Consider the following 20,252-nt stretch of genomic DNA (forward strand, 5'->3'; position numbering starts at 1 on the left):
GGCCTTTTTTAACAATGTCCATCTTTTCATTAAACGGTCGTCTTGAAAAGGGCACTGACAATAAATCCGCAACAATATCATCTCCACCTGTTGCCATTTTCAACGTCGGCTATCAATCACAACTCGCTAGTTAAGCTAGGTCTCACGTGACTGAGCAAGCGGGCCTTCTAGAATACCCTGGAGCCGTAGAAAATCTTAACGAATACGCCCATCGGCTACAAATCCAAATATGATTGGTTGATCAAATTGTCAATCCAAATGTACACTCTCATTACGTTTAATGGTCAGGGCATTCTATAAAGGAAATAGAATACCCTGGATGGAGGAAATTCTCCCCAGAGACACCGTAGAAAAATATCTGATTGGTTGAATTTTTTTCCAACACAAAACCACTCAAATGCGCAGTGTACGGACAGAAAACTGGGCCATGCATTCATACATTTTATTTCCTCCGTTTTCCCGTGATAACGAGTGAATTTCATTTGTTTTCTCAAGATCTCGAGTTATTATCTCGAAATAACAGCTGCCGTTTTCCCGAGATAATGGGATAATTTTCTTGAGATCTCGAGATAACGAAACTTTGTTTTCCCGAGATAACGATATAATTAATTTGAGAACTCAAGATAATGACTGTGATATGATAGGCCTGAGATTATGGAGACCTCATAGCTGGTCAGCTATGTAGTTAACGACGACATCAGGCTCACTTAGATTGCGCCGCCGATATAGCTGAAGCCTTGCTAACCGTCTTTTTAGATTGCGCACACTAATGTGTATATTATCTGTAATAGCAAGGCATAATGCTGTTTCAGCCTGTGTCAGGCCTTGATTGAAGATATGTGACATGTGGTGATCGACATGCTCCTGCTCCTCTGACATTGCTACACTGAATGATGTTTCCTGCAATGATTTAATATACTACACTATTGTTTTGTTTTCTCGAGATCTCGAATTAATTATATCGTTATCTCGGGAAAACAAAGTTTCGTTATCTCGAGATCTCGAGAAAATTATCCCGTTATCTCGGGAAAACGGCAGTTGTTATTTCGAGATAATAACTTGAGATCTCAAGAAAACAAATGAAATGAACTCGTTATCACGGGAAAACGGAGGAAATAAAATGTATGAATGCATGGCCCTTTAGGGCTTCCGTAGAAAACTACAGAAACAAGCCGGTGTAACTTTATTTTATTTATAGAATTAATAAGATACGTTTCTTTTTCATCTGAGGATTCCAGGGCCTTCTCTGAATACCTTGAAGGCCTTGAAGATTGGCCACTGATTAAAACACATTTTGCGATTGATATAATTAATTATTTGGTCATATATGCAGCAAATTTTTTTTCAACAGTTTTGTCCCTGCAGCCATTACACTGAGGAATAAGTCATAGCTATATTTTGCACAGGTGATTATTTATTGCTGCTTTTATTTATTCACTCATTGCTGTATTTATTTTATTTACTTATCTTTTTTTTATATTTTATCCATTATGTACGTTTTTTACAACCTAAACAATTTTTACTGATTCATTTTGTTTTATTTTCTTTTTACTGTTAGTATTTTAGTTCACTTCAATATCTTAGTATGATCTGGACCTGTAAGAACTTTTTAATTTGCCATTTTTTAATTTCCACTGTCCTAAGTTGGATGATGTTTGATATGTGCCTCTATGTTTTTCCCATATGTGTGTGTATGAGGACTCTACAGCAAACAAAATCTACCTCTGGGTACTAATAAAGTAACTTGAACTTTAATTGTTTATAAACTGACTGCAGAGGTCAACTTGTGTTCACTTCAATTAAAAATTCCAAGAGCCACGTATAATTTGTGTATTCACCCTCTCCTCCATGTTAGGACATGGCTACGTACAGGCCGAGGGTGATTTCTCTAACAAAGAGAACGGGTCATACATTTGGCTTCTACTTGAGGGTGGAGCAGGGCGAGGAGGGTCACCTGATCCGCTGCCTGGAAATGGGAGGTCCAGCTGAACTGGCTGGCATGAAAGATGGAGACCGCATCCTGCGGGTCAACGGAACGTTTGTTGATGGACTGCCCCATTCAGAGGTAGGCTGATGTGGAATTACTGCAGTGTGTTGAATCAATACTAACTCCTTGACTGATATGGAGCCCCGGGAGTGACTAAATGTACTGGAGTAAAAGGTTATCAGACAAGTCAAAAATATAACTGAATACATCAATAAATACTACAGTTAAATAAGCAATTAAGCGGAGTGTAAAAAGAAATGTAACACTTCACTTTTCCTTCTCCAAACAGTTGTTAAAAACAGCATCAAGTTGCTTGTTTGTTTGTTTTTCCTTTACCACCAATCAGTTGATAGAATCAAAATAATAGATTTGGCACACATTTAATCATTCATTTGTTCCATATTTTCCCAAAACTAGCAAAACTATTTTAGCAAGAAACAACGTTAGTTAACCAACACCACTTAATACTGAAGCCAAGAACAGCTGTGCTTATATTTTCCCGCCTTTCATGGAGGTTGTGTTGTGTTGACTGGTTGGCTGGTTTGTCAGCAGGATTACACAAAAATTCTGACCCCACGAAACTTGGGTGAAGGACTGTTGGGCCTTGGCGGAGGTATGCGCTCTACTGAGTGCCATTCTAGTTTTAAATGTGGTCACGAGTTGATTATGTCTTTATCGCTGGAAAAAAAGCTTTGGTATCTTGAGATAAAGAGATAAATGTTATCAAGAGAAAACAAAATGTTGTTTCTTCATATTACTTGTAAAGTTTGAAGTTTACACATAGATGACATCTTGACAACTATAGCAACTGATTTCAGCTGAAAATAGCAGTGTTCATTTTGATCAATGCTTCAGACTGTAATTTATACATACTTAACTGTACCATTCAAACACTCATCAATGTGGGTAGTTTCTTTAAAGTTCCCCTATGTCAATGATAATGTTTTTGGTTGTAGCCTACTGAACAGTAACACTTCCACCACTGTATGTAATCCTCTCCTTTACAATAATTAACTATAATGTCACTACCCTCAAATCAAATCGCTGGGGACCTGATAACAAATGGCAAAGTCCATAATTCATCATTCACAAATCCAAACTCACTTCAGCAGTGTGTGTCATGCTCCACTCTTCTGAATCCAAAATATAATTGTTATATTACTTGTTATCTCAAGATATCGCCTTTTGATAACAAGATCACTCGTCATTCCGAGAAGATCATCACGATTATCTTGTGATAACTCGTTATCACCCGAAAAATGAGCATTGTAATCTTGAGATAATGAAATAATTAAATCGTGATATCAAGATGAGTGTCGTGAAAAAAAAAATTGCAAGCTGGGCTGTTCTGAGGATAAATTATGGGAATATCGCCATCTACAGAATATCAGGAATGAAGTAGTCCACATCTTGTTTTTATTGTGGGCTTCAAAAAAGATAGGTATATAACTTCTGTTTAAAGGAAACATATTATGCTCATTTCAGGTTCACAATATTATTTTGGGTCACTACTAGAATAAGTTTACACGCTCTAATTCTCCAATAACACATCAGTGTTCTTATATTGTCCAGTGCTGCAGCTCTGTATTCCCCCTCTGTCTGAAAAGCTGTTTTAGCTCCTGTCTCTTTAAGGCCACACCTCCGGAATACACAGTCTGCTCTGATTGGTCAGCTCACACATGCCTGACCCAGCACCGCTTACAACAACAGAGCAGCTGTGTAAAATCAATTATTACATGCCAAACTAACCGCAAGGCAAATTATGCAAATGTGTGACATGATAACGTACTGCGATGTCACAAAATCACAGAATTAAAGGCGGGACTACTGACGAGGGGTTTCAGGAGCAGTGTTTTCTGTGGGAAAGAGGAGCTTCTGTTGGTGTGGACTTTGACCTTTTTAACTTTCAAGATCTTTTACATGTACAAGAACATAACACTGAAGGAAAGGGAAAAAAGAAAAAGCACAATAGGTCTCCTTTAATCCGACCTAACTACAGTCCTGCTCACCATTATTAGCACCCATGAAGTTTAAGTACATAATGTGGAATATCTTCTGAAAAAAATGAATCAAGTGAAACATTTCTTTTCTATAGAGAACTTGTGTTTGATACAAAAGAGCAAATGATAAACAACAATTTAAAACAATAAACAATGGGAGGAAAAAATAGAAAACCTTAAAGCTTGCTGTGTCACTGGTATTGGCACCCTTTGCTGTAAATCAGTATGGAAACACATTGTGTTCACAAATGAGAAATCACCTATGATAAATTGTCTGTGCCCATGTGACATGAATTAGCCAATGAATGATGACTTCCCTGTTTTAAAAAGCCATCTGTTATCCCCTGTTCCTTTGTCACAATGGTGAAGACAAAGGAGCTGTCTGAGGACATCAGAAGTGTGATAATTGGCAAACACAAGACCTCCAAAGGGTATAAGGCCATCTCCAAAGACCTTGGTGTCCCTGTTTCAACAGTGCGTAATGTTATTAAGAAGTTTGCCAAGCATGGAACTGTCAAGAACCTCCCTGGGCGTGGGGGGAAGAGAAAAATTGATGAGAGAAGTCTTCGAAAGTTGGTGCGAATGGTGGAAAAAACACCACGTCAAACATCCAAAGACCTGAAGGCCAACCTGGAACAGTCTGGAGTCATGGTTTCAACAAGTACCATACGCCGCACACTAAACCAAACAGGGCTTCATGGGCGAAGGCCAAGGAAGACATCACCGCTGAGGAAAAGACATAAAAAGGAACAACTAATCTTTGCCAAAGAGTACCTGGACAAACCACAATCCTTCTGGGAAAATGTTCTGTGGACAGATGAAACAAAAATAGAGCTTTTTGGCAATGCACACAAACAGTTTTTTTTATAGACGACGCAATGAAGCCTACAAGGAAAAGAACACCCTACCAACAGTTAAGCATGGTGGAGGATCCATAATGCTGTGGGGCTGCTTCGCTGCATCTGGTACTGGAGGCCTTGACCGTATCACAGGAATCATGAAATCAGAGAATTATCAAGAGATTTTAGAGCGAAATGTCCTACCCAGTGTAAGAAAACTTGGTTTGAGTCGAAGATCATGGGTCCTCCAGCAAGACAAAGACCCAAAGCACACATCCAAAAGCACGCAGGAATGGTTGAAAAGGAAAAAATGGACTGTTTTAAAATGGCCAGCCATGAGTCCTGATCTCAATCCGATTGAAAATCTTTGGTATGAGCTGAAATCTGCCATTGGGGAAAAGAAACCTGCAAACGTTCAAGAGCTTGAACAATTTGCAAAGACAGAGTGGGAGAAAATACCAGCTGAGAAGTGCAAGAAGCTTATAGAAGCGTATAAGAAACGTTTGGAGGCTGTCATCACTGCCAAAGGGTGTGCAACCAGATATTAAAGAGGGGTGCCATTATTGCTGCACATGCTGTTTTTTCTGTTTCTTCTTTGAAATTACAATATGTAAGTTGAAAAAACAATTTTCTTTGTTAAATTACTTTGGACCTCCAATTAAAAGATCCTGATGATATAAATTTGGTACATTTCCATTTATTTCTGACGATACTGTAGAGGTTATGCAAAAAATGAAGGGGTGCCAATAATGGTGAGCAGGACTGTATCTGCTTATTTTTGCTTTTTGTTTTTACTGTCTTTTAGATTTGCTTAATGTATTTCTATGCCCCATAAAGCAACTTGTGTCTCAATGGTACTATATACATCGACTTGTTTCAACTTACTGGAGTTTAAAGAAAACATTTCATTAGTCAACAAACAGTATTATGCATTTGTGTATGTATCAAATATTCTGCTATATTTTTGACTTGTCTGCTAACCTTTTACTACATTTGGTAGCTTTAGGGCTCCAAAAAAGTGATAGCTTTATGCAGTGGTAGGCATCGTTCCTAAAAACCTCCTGTTATGTTTCTTTTCCCCCGGGACAGGTGGTGGACATTGTGAGAAACGGTGGAGCATCAGTCACGTTCCACATCCTGGATGAAGCTTCCTACAAACAAGCCAAAGCACAGGGAGTGAACCTGTCCGACCCTCAGAGCAAACCTGTTGTTAATGGTGTGGCCAAACATGCTCTGAAACCCAAACTGTGCTACTTGGTGAAGTCCAGCTCAGGCTATGGGTTTTCTCTTCGTTCGGTCAAAGGTGAGCTGGGCAGACAGGACGAGGCAATTCAGGACACTATTACAAAAAGAGGGGGTTTAAGTTAGTCTTGAACACCAAATGACTGACACTTACAACTACAGACTTTATGGATGCATGGATGGATTGCAAAAACCCTTTATTAGTAATTAGAAAGTGATAAAACCCAATAATAATCAATCACGTTCACAGATGTAAATGTAAAATTACTCATACTCATTTTGGTTGCTCTTCAGCTATTTTCCGGAAGATCTTTCAAATAGATTTACACAATCCAGCAGCCAAAAGATGTTCTTACTGATGGCTTTTGACTAACCTATGAAGTATTAGTGCATGATTTATTATGGGTGACAAAAAATAGTCTCAGCAATCTCAGCTAAAATATCTCTCTATATGAATAATTTTGCTTTTTTCCGACCTTCTATTCCATCCTCTCCAGGTCAGTCAGGTCTGTTCATGGCAGAGGTGATGCCAGGAGGCGTGGCCCACAGGGCGGGGGTCAAACTCGACGACCGTCTGCTGGAGCTCAACGGGGAGAACGTAGAAGACTCTACACATGATCAGGTGGTGGACAAGCTCAAGCAGGCAGGCAGCAGCATAATGTTCCTGCTGGTTGATGAGGAGACGGATGAGTACTACAAGAACAAGGGTATAAAGATTGGAGCGTGGTTAGCCACAACCAAGTATCTCCCACATCAGCCACGCATCATCGAGATGACCAAAGGATCGGATGGCTATGGCTTCCTGCTCAGGGAGGAGCCTAATCAAACAGGCAAGGCCAAAATCAATATGTTAATATTATAAATAACAGGTATTTTAACGAAGATTCAAATGCAGAGAGGAGTCTGTGTTTTGACTATATGCGATATGGAGGACTGATAATGCCAAAATCCAAAATAAATAGACAAATACATAAATGTCTCAATAAGTACATCAGTATGCTATTTAATGTACCAAAAATGATATTGAACATTAATATTAATGTGTAAAACATGAAACAAACTGATATTTCTGTTTTTAATTCCTCCTGTATTTATTTACCTTTGTATTAATTCCCCTATTTATCTGCTTCCCCATTTAATTTTTCATTTTATTTATTTAGTAATTCATTTTTAAATATATTTATTCTGTTATTTGCATATTTATTCCTGTATTTATTCCTGTATTCTTCTCCCTTTGCATTTTGCAACAAAATACAAAAAAATATGTGAATAAATAAGTAAATTAAAAACAAACATTTCCAAAATTAATGAATAAATTGTTAAAAGAAATGGGAAAATAAAACGTATTAAATACAATAATAAGAAATATGAATTGAAGGCACATTTTACAATTCAATTAATGAAGACAAATATTTTAAATATTATTTTTGGCGAATTTAATAGAATATTTACTCTTTTTTTTATATTTCTTCTTGATTTTGTCAAGATTTTGTTTGTTAGTCATCTAATTATTGGTTTGATATTCAGCATTTTTTTGATTATTGGAATCAGTGTTTTCTTGTTTTTTTGTTTTTATTTTTAAATCTGATTGCAGATAATAATAATAAATTGTCTTTCCAAATGTTCTGCTTTGGCTCTGATGCTGAATGTAAACTGCAAAGTAACATAAGTATCATAAATGCAGTGGAGTAAAAAGTGCAATATTTGCCTCCAAAATGTAGAGGAGTGGAAGTTTAAAGTGGCAAAAAATTTAAATACTTAAGTACAGTGCAAGTACCTCAAAACTGTACCTAAGTACAGTACTTAAGTAAATGTACTTAGTTACATTCCATTGCTGGTTTTGACAGTGTGCTTATTAACTGCAGGACACTTCTTCAAGGATGTAGACAGAGGCAGCCCAGCAGAAAGAGCAGGTATGAAGGAAATGGACAGACTCGTGGCTGTTGACGGGAAGGAGGTGGACAGTTTCAGCCATGAGCAGGTGGTGGACAGAATCAAGAAGGGTGGCAGCCACTGCTGCCTCGTAGTTGTGGACAAAGAAACAGAGCAAATGTATAAGCAGGTGAGTCAGGGTGCCAGTGACTAACTGTAATACAGACTGCAGACAATCTCTATAATGTCACTGTTGTGTGCCTCACAGGGGAAAGTGTCTCCAATGCTTTTCTTTGAGGAGATGAGGGATTCCTGCTCACCACCCAGTTACACAGAGGCCATCAATTTACCAGCCCCTGTCCGACCTTCCACCCCTCCTCTGGAAACGAGGGCGTTGCTTAAGCCTAAACTGTGTAAGATGGAGAAGACCTCAGCTGGCTACGGCTTTCACCTAAATGGCATCCAGGGGATATGTGGACAGTACATCAAGGATGTAAGGATTACTGGCAATGCCCACTGTGTAAACATCATAATTTCAAAACAAAATGTGTTGAGACAGACTTTGTTTCAGGTGGTGAGCGGTGGAGCGGCTGACAGGGCAGGTCTGGAGGATGACGACATCGTGGTGGAGGTGAACGGAGTAAATGTGGAGAGGAGCAGCCATGAGGAGGTGGTGGGAATAATCCACAGAAGTGGTAGCTTCCTGGAGATGCTGGTGGCCAAAAAGTCAGTCTACAGCCACTTCACAGATAAAGGAGTGACCATCACACGCCAGCTCCTCGGGGAGACATCTTATGCCCAGGTCCACTCTGCAAACGTGCCAGAGACCAGCATGGAGGAGAGACACGAGGAGAAGAGACATGAGGCGGAGGGACACAACGACGAGGAGACACATGAAGAGGCCAGACCTGAAACCCCCACTGAACCAGCGAGAGAGAGGGTGAGTGGTCCTCAGGTGATACTTATGTGTGTAGGATTTAGTGGCATCTAGTGGTGAGGTTGCAGATTGCAACCAACAAAATCGCCTCGCCTTCCTCTTCAGTGGCCACGAAAAACAGCAAAAACTCAAAAAGCTCTCTCTGGAGTCGGTGTTTGGTTTGTCCGTTCTGGGCTACTGTAGAAACATGGCGGTGCAACAAAGTGGACTCCGTTGAACACATTCACACAGCCACCATTTATCTTTGACATCATGCTCAGGGTGGGAGGCTCGAATGCTGGGATAATGTTATACTGCTGTGCTCCAGGTTTGCAAGTCGTCTAAAGGGAGGGACACATTGTCATTAATTTACTACTTACCAGATGATCACAAACTGAAAAGATAATGGACAGTGAAAATTTGAAGGGACATGGGGCCTTATTTAAAGGTAAAACAATGTATTTGATAACACATTAGCTAAAGTTAGCAATCAGCCACTGACTAGCAAACATTACTGTTTTGATTTCATCCAGTGTGTTTGTCTTCTAGGCTTGCGTCCAAGATTTGGTTAGTGTTAGGGTTAGAATTTATGCCGTCCCTTTGCTATTGTACCGTGTAACTATCAAACAGTATTGTTAGCTAGTCTAAAGGAAGTGGTTTTAATTTTTGAAAATGTTGTTTGAAAAATGGGTCAGTGTCCCTCCGGATTTTCACAATACATCGTCTTTACAGTTGCTGATCAATATGAAAGTGGTCGAATGATAACTATTTGTCAGATTTTCTACTTTCATATAACCTGCAACCTGGAAAAAGCAGTCTAACATTCAAGCTTCCCACCTGAGTGTGATGAGTGAGGAAAATGGATACCTGGAGACATTTAAGTCCCTCTCAGAATTAACTGGAGAACTCAGGTGACCTTAGACCCATCATCAGGTCTAAATTTGAACATGTTCTGTAGCCTGCTTTGGTTTATGACCAAAGCTAATGATATTCCCATCAGCCTGTACTAATTGTGTTTGGTGCCAGATAGCAAATGTTAGCATGCTAGCACAAAAAACTAAGATGGCAATAACAGTAACCATTATATCTGGAAAAGACCAGGATGTTAGCAGTGTCGTTATTAGCGTGCTAGTTTGCCGATGTCAGCATTTAGATTTACACCCATCTTTGCTTAAGTGCCATGAATTACGCGTCACTTGCAACTGCCATTTCTCAAGACTTGATTGACAAAAGACATTGAGTTAATGATATTATGGCGCAAACACCCATACGTTTTTGCAGCCAAATGCAATTTGCACTTGTTTTGCATCTTACTGCAATTATCCATGTGGTAAAGTATAACAGACACAATGAAATGACAGACGGAGGCAACAGAGACGACCACAGCAAAGATCGGCTGATAGAGATCGTGGCTGAAGAGTCAACACCCCTAATCAGCAGATACGAGAAAGCAGGAGAACAGGAAGAGAGAGAGAGGAATGAGAATGAATGATGAACATAGGTTAGTCTTTCTGATTGAACTAAGCATTGTTTCAATCAGAACAAACTTAAATATCTATTTTATTTACATATTATCTAAATCAGTGCAAATAACACTGCAGCGCCAAGATTCTATTTTCTCTGCATTTCAGCCTCTGCGCTGCTTTGAGAATCATACGATTTCTTTTTGTTTTATTGGTGCAGGTTGAGCAGCCAAAAAAGTTGCACAATCCTTATGCGAACTCACTCCTTAGTCTTGTTTATAGGTGGCCACGTGGAAAAATTCAGACAGACAGTCCAGAATTAAGAGCATTTTCCTCCTACATCCCTAATCCTGTCTGGTTTGTCTCAAACATTAGACTAAACCTGAGTTTAGATTGGTCATAGCAGAATAAAACATTGAATGATTGTTGTAAAACATTCTCTTGGTGTTGCCCACAATTAAAAGGTCTGTAGCCGACATGATTTTTGGCTGTTTTATTTTTTTTGCCATGTTCAGTACGGCTACAGACAGGCTGCCGCGGAGAAGGAGGCATCTGACAAGTGTCGCACCATTAATGTGTGAATAAAATTAATTGAATTTAATGGATAATAATTTACACACTGTTGAATACAACACAGTAATTGCACTATATGTCAGGTATAACCATAATCCAAGTTTATCTAAACCTCAACTCAAAAGCTGAAATAATAGTTTATAATTGTACCATCAGTTTTATTTGAAGTGTTATTTGTGACACAGTGTATTTTATCTTCCCTTTCTTCTAGACCTCATCATCTTCATCTGAAGACAGTGTCGATGAGAGACTCTAGGAAGGCACTGAAGGACCTCTTGCCTGATTTGTCCTACACCCACCTTATGTTGATCCACCTTTTTTTTAACAATCAGCTGTAAGTACTTCATACATCCAATTAGAAAGAGAGATGGAGGAAAAAACAGACCAAAGGAAAGACTTTTGAAATTCACTGCCACCATGTCAATCATAGCTGAACAGTGCCATGTAAAAAAGTGCTGAGAACAAAATGTGAGAATAGATCTACTCATGAATGAACCTCTGCAATGATCTGTCCAAAACCTGAGATTACCAATGTAATGTGTTCAACATAAAAGCTAGAGCCTGCAGAACCTAAGCTAAGACTGTTAATGTTGCCAATGAAATGTAGAGTTTCATGTATTTTTTCTCTTTGCAAAGACTGCTGCCTTTATTTAATGCTCAAAAAATTAAGTGTTGTTCCCATTTCTGAAATGAAAGTAAATGAATGACAGCTCCCATGAACACAAATAAATGAACACGTACTATCCGAGTAAATCTTTATGGGTATTTGTTCCCTATTAAATGACAAGTCTCATTAAAAAGAACAGCCGTTTCAGGACGGAGATCACGTGTGACACCGTGATCTTTCCTTCATAAAGTCCATTGACACCTCAGTGAAAAAGAAGAAGGGATGTGCTGTGAACAGAACAGCTCCAGTGTGTTCAGACAAAAGAGTAAAGATCATTTTGGCCAAAATAATAAACATTTAAGAGCACAGAGAAAAGAAAAGTGGTTGCATTTATGGGTAAAATCTAATTCTTAATAATAATATTTGTTCTGTAAGTATTTTGATTGAAGAGAAGTCCAGTTTCAAAGCTGTTTCCTCATGTGCTCCGATAGTTCCCCATCACTCGCACCCAACAATTAGCCATTCCTGATTCAGGAATAGGCAATCCATAGAATTATGTCCTATATATAAAAAAAGCGATTTCTGGATATCTCTTAAATCCAGAGTCAAAGTCACACCAGTGGTCAGGAGTCACATCCATGTGGGTAGACATGTGGAGAATCACAGGGTCATGTGTTTCTCTGGCGCCTGCTTGTGGGCGAGATACAGGAAGAGGATGCTGGACAGGGCGCTGACCAGGAAGATGACGTCAAACCAGCGGTGGTAGAAGTTGAACTGCAGTTCTCCCAGCACCTCTGTCACGATGGAGCGATACTCCAGCGGCATGCTCATACGCATCAGCAGTACAGATGATACAAAATACATCCCCTGAGACACAAAGAGAGAGAGAAAGTTTTGCTTCATCTGTTTGTAATGGAGGCTTTTAAGGGCCAAAACTAAATATATACATAAACATATAAAAACATGAATAAAATGCTTAAATAAATGAATGAATATAGAATAATATAATACAACGTTTAAACAAAAAAGTGAGTGCAACACACTCACCATGATCTGAGCGAGGACAAGCACGATGACATTGGAGGACTTGCTGCTTGATATTGCGTAGAAGAACTAAAAACAAACAGACGTACCACTCAAAAAAAATGATCTCTGATTTGTAGCCATTTCACTGTGCATCATGTGATACTTTTACCTTTGTGAGGGTGATGAGTAAGCCACGGATGGATGTAACGATTATGATTCCCACCAAGATGAAAGAGATGTGTTGGGACCAAAATTTTACCTGAGGGGGGAAAAAAGAGAACAAAAAAAATATGAAAAACAAAGCAATGAAAAGAAACAGAGGCTGATAGCTTTTAATCTGCATTCATCATTTATTCATTAAAATTTTAACATGATGCCATCCTCTGTGAGTGTGAGCTATGTGAACTCAATCAAATAACCGTCTACGTGGTGAAAAGATTAAAAGCAATCATGACCAGCTTCACTGCTGAGAAAGCAGGCAGAGAGATGATAATGGGCCAGCGATTATCTTTACAGGAGGCCATGCAGCATGACATGTGACTGTTTCTGCAGGTGTGTGCCTGTGTGTGTGTGTGTGTGTGTGTGTGTGTGTGTGTGTGTGTGTGTGTGTGTGTGGATCTTACATCAAACTGGATACCCAAGTAGTTCACTGTAATTTCAATGCCCCTCGTCACTGGATCTGTCTTTCCAACTCGATCGAACACAATGTTTATAGTGGCCTGACAAAACAAGAGGGATTTTAAGTTAAAATTTAATCTGTAATAAACAACACAAAAATGATGTATCATGGCTGAAGCACTCACAGTATCTACGGCTTAGTGTGAGGGAAAGACACAATGGCAGAATACAACTGTGGATGTTCTCACCATGAAGATTTTCCAAACACAATAGATGGAAAAGAAGTAGCCGAGGAAGTTGAAGTATTTCCCCTGGAATGTCTTTGAGTACTCAATTCGCTCCTAAGATAAGATAAGAAGAGATGGTAAATAATTAGCAAGGGGTCATGTGATGTAACACTGCATGTGGTGATATATAGAGGCAATAAACCTGGCTCAAATTACAGTAGGAGAAATTCTAAGCATTTAAAGGCCCAGTGTGTGGGATTTAGTGGCATCTAGTGGTGAGGTTACAGATCGCAACTAACTGAAACCCTCTTGTTTCACCCTTAAACAGACTGGCCACTAAAAACATGAAGATCTTACACACTGGACCTCTAAATAGAAATAGATCTGTAGCATGTTACAGATGTTTATGTTAAGCACATGCATGGAAAAACTTGAGTTAATGTATCAAATTAGAGGCTGCTATATTTAAGTGGGTTTGGTGTGGTTAAACCAGCATTAATAAATATCACTGACTACCATTTAATCAAATGACCATGTGTGATGTGAAAGGGGTCCCTTATAGTACCAGAATGAAAGACATTTTAGTTGGAAGCTCTACTGAGCTCTTTAGCCTCTTCTGGCTTATTGTCCTTTTCGTTTCCCTCCATGATGTTTGCTTTTAACCAGCTCTGTAATCTTTGACAGAACCGCTGACCACACTGCCCACTGTAATAATCAACGGAGGTAGTGACACACACACACACACACACACACACACACATAACAATTGAAAGGAAACACAAACAAGCATGTTAACCTGTACCCAGATTAACAGGTAATAAAGCTCCAGATTGATAAGATTCAGCAAGTGAGAATTTGTTTTGGGAGATGGGCCTTTGTTGAATGATTATCAGGAGGGATGGACAGACCTTGATGGTCAAAGAAAGCACAGAGATTAGGCTTCAGCTGAGCCTTCACAGGAGTCATAAAATAGTCAGAGCTATCAACCGTGCAAGTCGAGACACATTCAAAACTTTAAGCATGCGTGAACCTGTAAAAACAGGTTTTTGGGGCACTTGGGCACCACAGAAATAAGTTGTGAACACAAGATGTGAATATTGTTACCTTTTGATTTGGCAAACCAGTTAGCAAACTGTTGCTTATTTACACACTCAGCAGTTACAGAGCAACATTGTGATTCATTTGGCGTTTTGTTTGAGTCCACTGTTTGTGTGCATGTGCTTACCTTGGTGGCTTGCAGGTCCACGGTCTCAAGAAAGAGTTGTCTACTCAGCTCCTCCAGAGCATCGACCTCCTGCTGGATCAGAGAGAGGTCTGGAGGGAAGAAGTTAAGGCTGATATCTGCTACAAATACTGCAGATAATTAGTACATAGGTATCTGGAAAGCTAAAAAAATGAAGCCCTTTTTCAGTCTTTTTCAATATAAGTATAAAGGATACTTTCGCTTCCTGTTTGTGTGGAGGTGACACTCTTGATCATGCCCCAGAATCCTGTCTGTTTGTTCTGGTCTTCCCCACGCTGGTACATCTGCCTCCGTGTCATGGCAATTCTAGACGCACAGAAAAATTTGTTGTGGCACAATAATTCATTTTATCTATGAAAAAATGAAATCATGTTTTGTTAACTCACCGTTTCTTCTTGCTGACAATCATGTCCATAGTCTGGAGCAGCCGTCTCTCCAGAGCAAGAATGTCGCTGTCTGTTACATTTCTGTGAAAAAAACAACGCAGGAAGCATGATTCAGGATAGTAATGTGTGATGCATAAGGAGGCCCAGATTAACACTGTGTGATATAGCTGCTAAGGGTAAAATAAGAATAAACCCACAGCTGAGCTTACCTGAGGAAATAGGACATGTATGTGTAGGGACAGTTGACGGCACCAAACCCAGACAACAGAGCCATGAGTGTGACTCCAATCACACCAACACGACTGATTAGCTGCTCGATGGAGAGGATGCCTGAACAAAAGACAACAACAGAGTGAAAACCAACACAGCGTTGTTTCGCTTGCTTTTCAACACCTCTGTGCAGATAACGGGCTATTATTATTGTCATATGAAAATGTAGGTCATCTTACATTTTGGAAAATGTTATATTGTGATATGGCGTAAGTGTTATCTTTTCCTGGTTTCAAAGGCTGCAATACAGTTAGTTAGTTAGTTAGTTACAACTAATGCCATTTTCTGATGCACAGTCATAAATTACAGAGGAGAAGGTTGCTTTCTCACCATGTTTTGGACTCAGGATGGGGAATGGGTCTCCCAACTTCCAGAAGAAATACATGAAGGTGAACCAGACCATGCAAGCGAACAGAAGCTTCTGTCTCTGCACTACACAGACACAAAGCAAACAGCTTTCTGTTATATGACATGTGAAATAAAATCTGACAAACAACATCATTAACTTGTGTCTGTCATTTTCAGTGGGCAGCTTATCAGCTATACTCACACAGGCGTATGTTGCTGACAACAAAGTAACCAATGTAGAAAGGCACCACGAAGATTAGAACCAGCAGTATCACATACAGATTCAACTTCCAGTGGAAATACCTGGAACTGTTGCAAAGACATAAGGGTTACAATTCTTCACATGCAATAAGTAACAATAAAAAAAGAGTTATATACCACATAAAATGTACTTACCTACTACTTAAGGCACCAAGAATCTCGAAGATGATGAGCTCAAACATGGTACATGAAAAAGCAAATGTGATGGAGAAAACCACCTGGACGATGTACTGTCGCACCTGTCAATAAACACAAAAACACTCAAGACTGTTGGCCATCTGTGATTGATGGAAGGCTGCTGCTCTGTTTGTGATGACCAGGTGAAGACTGTCATGAGTTTTTCTCATTGAGATCATTCTAACATTTGGGCCTTTAGTCAATACACCCATCCTCGTGGTCAATAATAAATGAATGCATTACCTCATAATCTTTGAACAGCTGCCGCATGAAGAATAACCAGCCAAATCCAAAGAACAGCACCTGTGTTGGTTTACATGGGAATTATTTGGAAGAAGGAGAGAAGGGAAAAATGACATCGTCACATTTTTCATTTACTAAAGGCTCTTTGCAGAATGATACTTTTTCAGTCTGTGTTTCATCAAGCAAACAATTTTGAGTAAATTGAAAAACAAATTAGCCAAGGATCAAACAAGAGAATTAGCTCATGTCAAGTCTATGAATAAAGATTTGCCATTTTTTGCCTGAATTAAAATATAGTAGCTTCAGGCAGGCCCGCCAACAGAAATGGCTGCGCCCCTGAAAAAGTTGAGTGAATGGGCCCCTCACCAAAATCTGCTTTGCTCATATCAATGCATGTGTGTGCTCTTTCCTACATAAACACATTCAGTAAGTCTTATCTATTATCAAAATAATCCTCTTTCTCACAGGTATTGGTGGCTCCTTCACTTGCGCTAGCTAGGCCTACCTCTTGGCTAATAACAGTAACTGTTATGTTAGCTTCCTGGCTATCGTTGTCCCCTCATGAGCCTGGCGAGAGCAGTTTCCCAATCTGACAGAATAAAGTTGGTTATAACATATTGGTTATATTATTATTATTTGGGTTTAAATCTCTTGCCAGCACCCTCTTTGGGGTCCTCGCATAAGGAAATTTACACTGACATAGTACAGTGTTTGCCCACAGTTTACTATTAACATTTTGAGAGGGGGTTTTCATTCTAGCTTACATTTTACAGAAGGAACAATAAATAAAATGTTATTTTTTTTATGTTTTAATACGTGATGGTGAGTTTTCTGTTTAAATAAAACTGGTTATCAGTGCTTATATTATGGTGAACAGGGGGGCTTAAGGGGGGGTTTCCTTCCTCCCCCTAATGAGCAGCCCTGGGTCCTGCTGACTGTGTGGACAGTTTTAGCATGCTGACTGTTTTCAAGACGTCTTCAGCCATGTCACTTCTACAGGAAGCACTACAGCAACAACACTAGTTGGAGATCACACAGAACTGCGTAGGTAATAGTGAACATAACATTTGCTTACAACATGCGCTGGGTATTCTCGTTCAATGAAGACACAGACGCTGCTATTCGTCGAGTTTGTGACAATTAACAAGTTACCTGTGAGGTGAACATGATGACTGAGTCCACCAGAAACGACATGATGGTGTCTGTAAAACAACCTTTAGTCCGCAAAAAAACTGATTGTACAGGTGCAGCGGGGTCGAGGGCCGTTTCAGTTCATGCTGATACGCAAAAATAATCAGGTTTGAAAAGTCTGAAATGTGTGTTATGTTGCTATCGAGCTCATTTTAGGAGCAGAGTAGATTCATGGCTGCTTCACTGTCAAGTTACAACGGTCGCTCCTGTGTGTACGTCACCGTGATGAGTCCGACAAACACACTTCCGTCGCAAAACTGTGACGTGTCATAAAAAAAATTACAAATAGATCACAAGATCGTGCTAAGGATTAAAATATTTCGTAATATTGTAAAACATGTCTAAACTCATTGTAAATCATGAACTGAACGCGGTTGCTTTATTTAAAGCTGTGAGGATTTTTGAAGTGCCGTTGTAAATACGAGATTTACCCGCAGAGGGCGACAAAACAGCAAACTACAGTTTTTACTGCTGCTACCCATCACAGCACTACTACTACCACTGCAGGTACATACAGTTTTCTATTGTTTAATGTGAAGACTTTTATGAGTTTGACAGAAAACTCATTTTTTAAGACTTTGACAAAATGAGTAAAGTATCAATTTCAAGATTTGAGACTGTCTCAGCCTTTTTTTTACATTCTCCCACATCCTGACCTTGAAATAATGCTAACCCATTAATCAGAATCAGAATCAGAAATACTTTATTGATCCCCGAGGGGAAATTGCTCACGTTACAGCTTTCAAAGTTCAAAGTTCAAAGTTCAGAATATGCAGAAAACAATGATAATAATAATAATAATAATAATAATAATAATGATAATAATAATATCTATATATAAACAAGAACACCGAAAACAAAACAAAATACATGAAAAGTGCACTCAGCTAGAATAAATATACATATATACAGAGCAATAAATAATGCCAAAGTTGAAAACACATTTGCCATTGCACACTGTTTGTCTTAAATTGCAAGAGAGAGAGAGAGAAACAAAGCGTCCAGAGTCCTCCTATTGACCTATTGAGTGAGGAGTTGAACAGTTTGATGGCCACAGGCAGGAATGATTTCCTGTGGCGCTCTGTGGTGCATCTTGGTGGGATCATACTGCAGGGGAGACTGCAGTATCTCAGGGAAGAAAAAGTGACTTGACTTGGGATTCGACTTGGCTTAAACCAGGGGCGGAACTAGACGTTTATACAAGGGGTGGCCAGAGGGTGGGCTAGGCTTTATCAGGGGGTCCATATACTAATAAAGGAAAATACTGTGTCACCGTTATTCCGGGGTCCGGAATATTGGTGACATAATTAAACTGCCTGTACAAAGTTAATAAAATGCTGTGATGGTCCATTTTTTCAAATGTTTCTAAAAGACAAGTCCCTAACAGTACCACAACAACACTCATAAATCATATTACGATAACATGACAGTCGGCATGTAACAGGATCGTACACGGCGTCCGGTCTCTAAATACTCATGTTTGGTCTCCTCTGAAACTAGAGATGCTACCCTCTCCACTGATACCAAGCATAGCTTAGCCTAGCCCCCAAACAAAAACGCAACTAATATTGTTTCCTTACCTTTTCATGGTCATTTCGAGCCGCTGCATGCATTGCTATGAGCTCCCTTTGTTTACATCGACACCATGTTGTCACATCACCGACAATGTAAACGGAGAGAGGACCCTGCCTACCTCTGCTGCCATCTATTGGGTTCCCAGTGCTACTGCAGGCTTGCAGCCTTCCCAGGCTGACCTTTGGAAGCTCATGGACCAATTATACTTGCCTTACCCAGGGCTGCTCATAAGCACTCCATTTGGAGGCAAAATTATACAATTTAGTTGTTTCTATTGATTGATTGTTATAATTTAGACCTTCACAATAGCAAACAAGCTACATGGACATTGAGATAATCTCTGAGCATTCATTACAGTTTATTTTGAGCTCTAGTATGAAATTCTTGCTTACTGAGTTGATTTAAAGTCTCTAAATACCCTTACCGAAAAACTAACTATGATGTGGTTTCCCCACATTATCCTAATCTAGTGCTATGTAGCTAACCTACTGTGCGAGTAGGCTAACGGTTAGCCTACTCGCACAGTTGAACTATTGGGGACAAAATCTCTTCTCTAAATGTGCAGTCAATTACTCATCAGGAAATCACTTTAAAACTTACTTCAGAATTATATATTTAAAGTAGGTCCTCTTGATCCACCCCTGTTTTGAAAGACGTTTATTCTGCCTCCCGCGTTTGCCTTTCCCTAATGAGCTTCTTTCAACGAGACGTGCAGTGACCTGTCAATCAACTGGGGTGGCACCTGAGCTGTCCAATCAAGTTCCCCGGCCACCTCTCTAGCTCCGCCCCTGAGGCCATCTCAGCCAAATGGAGGCCAACAATTTAAAAAGTAAAGCATGTTTAGATGTGAAACTGTGTGGTGAGTGAAAATGAGTTGTGGCTGTGTGTCAGACATAATATTTGGCAAAAAAACCCTAAATAATAATAACGAAAAGGTAAAACGTAATGGTAACAAGAACTTAATGTACTTTTACCACACTGGTTTAGTCCTAACCCTATGGTATAGTTGTACAATACCTCATTAAATCTCACTTTTAAATATTTGTGTGTCTTTAAAGGCCCTGACAACAACATGTCTCAATCAACCTCTTTATATGAGCGGTGGAGTCCTACATGAACATGATTTCTTCTAAATTTGGAGCAGTTTGGGTTATTTCACATGAGAATTTCTGTTTTTTTGTGGAAGAA

At 39.4% G+C, this 20,252-nt stretch overlaps 2 protein-coding genes across 2 annotated transcripts; one reads left to right on the forward strand and one right to left on the reverse strand.

The window, feature by feature from the left end:
• Positions 1-1,858: 1,858 nt before the first annotated feature.
• Positions 1,859-10,900, forward strand: pdzk1 (PDZ domain containing 1). Its single transcript, XM_073473130.1, has 7 exons — positions 1,859-2,065; positions 5,916-6,129; positions 6,566-6,898; positions 7,934-8,130; positions 8,209-8,433; positions 8,512-8,880; positions 10,835-10,900. Exons 1-7 carry the CDS (start codon positions 1,859-1,861, stop codon positions 10,898-10,900), a joined length of 1,611 nt encoding a protein of 536 aa, XP_073329231.1.
• Positions 10,901-11,635: 735 nt separating this feature from the next.
• LOC141002902 (Golgi pH regulator) lies at positions 11,636-17,697 on the reverse strand. Its single transcript, XM_073474322.1, has 14 exons — positions 17,451-17,697; positions 16,299-16,358; positions 16,014-16,117; positions 15,820-15,926; positions 15,600-15,701; positions 15,209-15,329; positions 15,000-15,080; positions 14,810-14,919; positions 14,596-14,684; positions 13,392-13,484; positions 13,149-13,244; positions 12,695-12,784; positions 12,547-12,612; positions 11,636-12,366 (listed from the first exon to the last, which is right to left on the reverse strand). The coding sequence occupies exons 1-14, from the start codon at positions 17,490-17,492 to the stop codon at positions 12,160-12,162; spliced, it is 1,368 nt and encodes a 455-aa protein (XP_073330423.1). The 5' UTR covers positions 17,493-17,697; the 3' UTR covers positions 11,636-12,159.
• Between the last annotated feature and the right edge of the window lie 2,555 nt (positions 17,698-20,252).

The sequence above is a fragment of the Pagrus major genome, chromosome 9 (genome assembly GCF_040436345.1).
Source record: "Pagrus major chromosome 9, Pma_NU_1.0".
Taxonomy (NCBI): domain Eukaryota; kingdom Metazoa; phylum Chordata; class Actinopteri; order Spariformes; family Sparidae; genus Pagrus; species Pagrus major.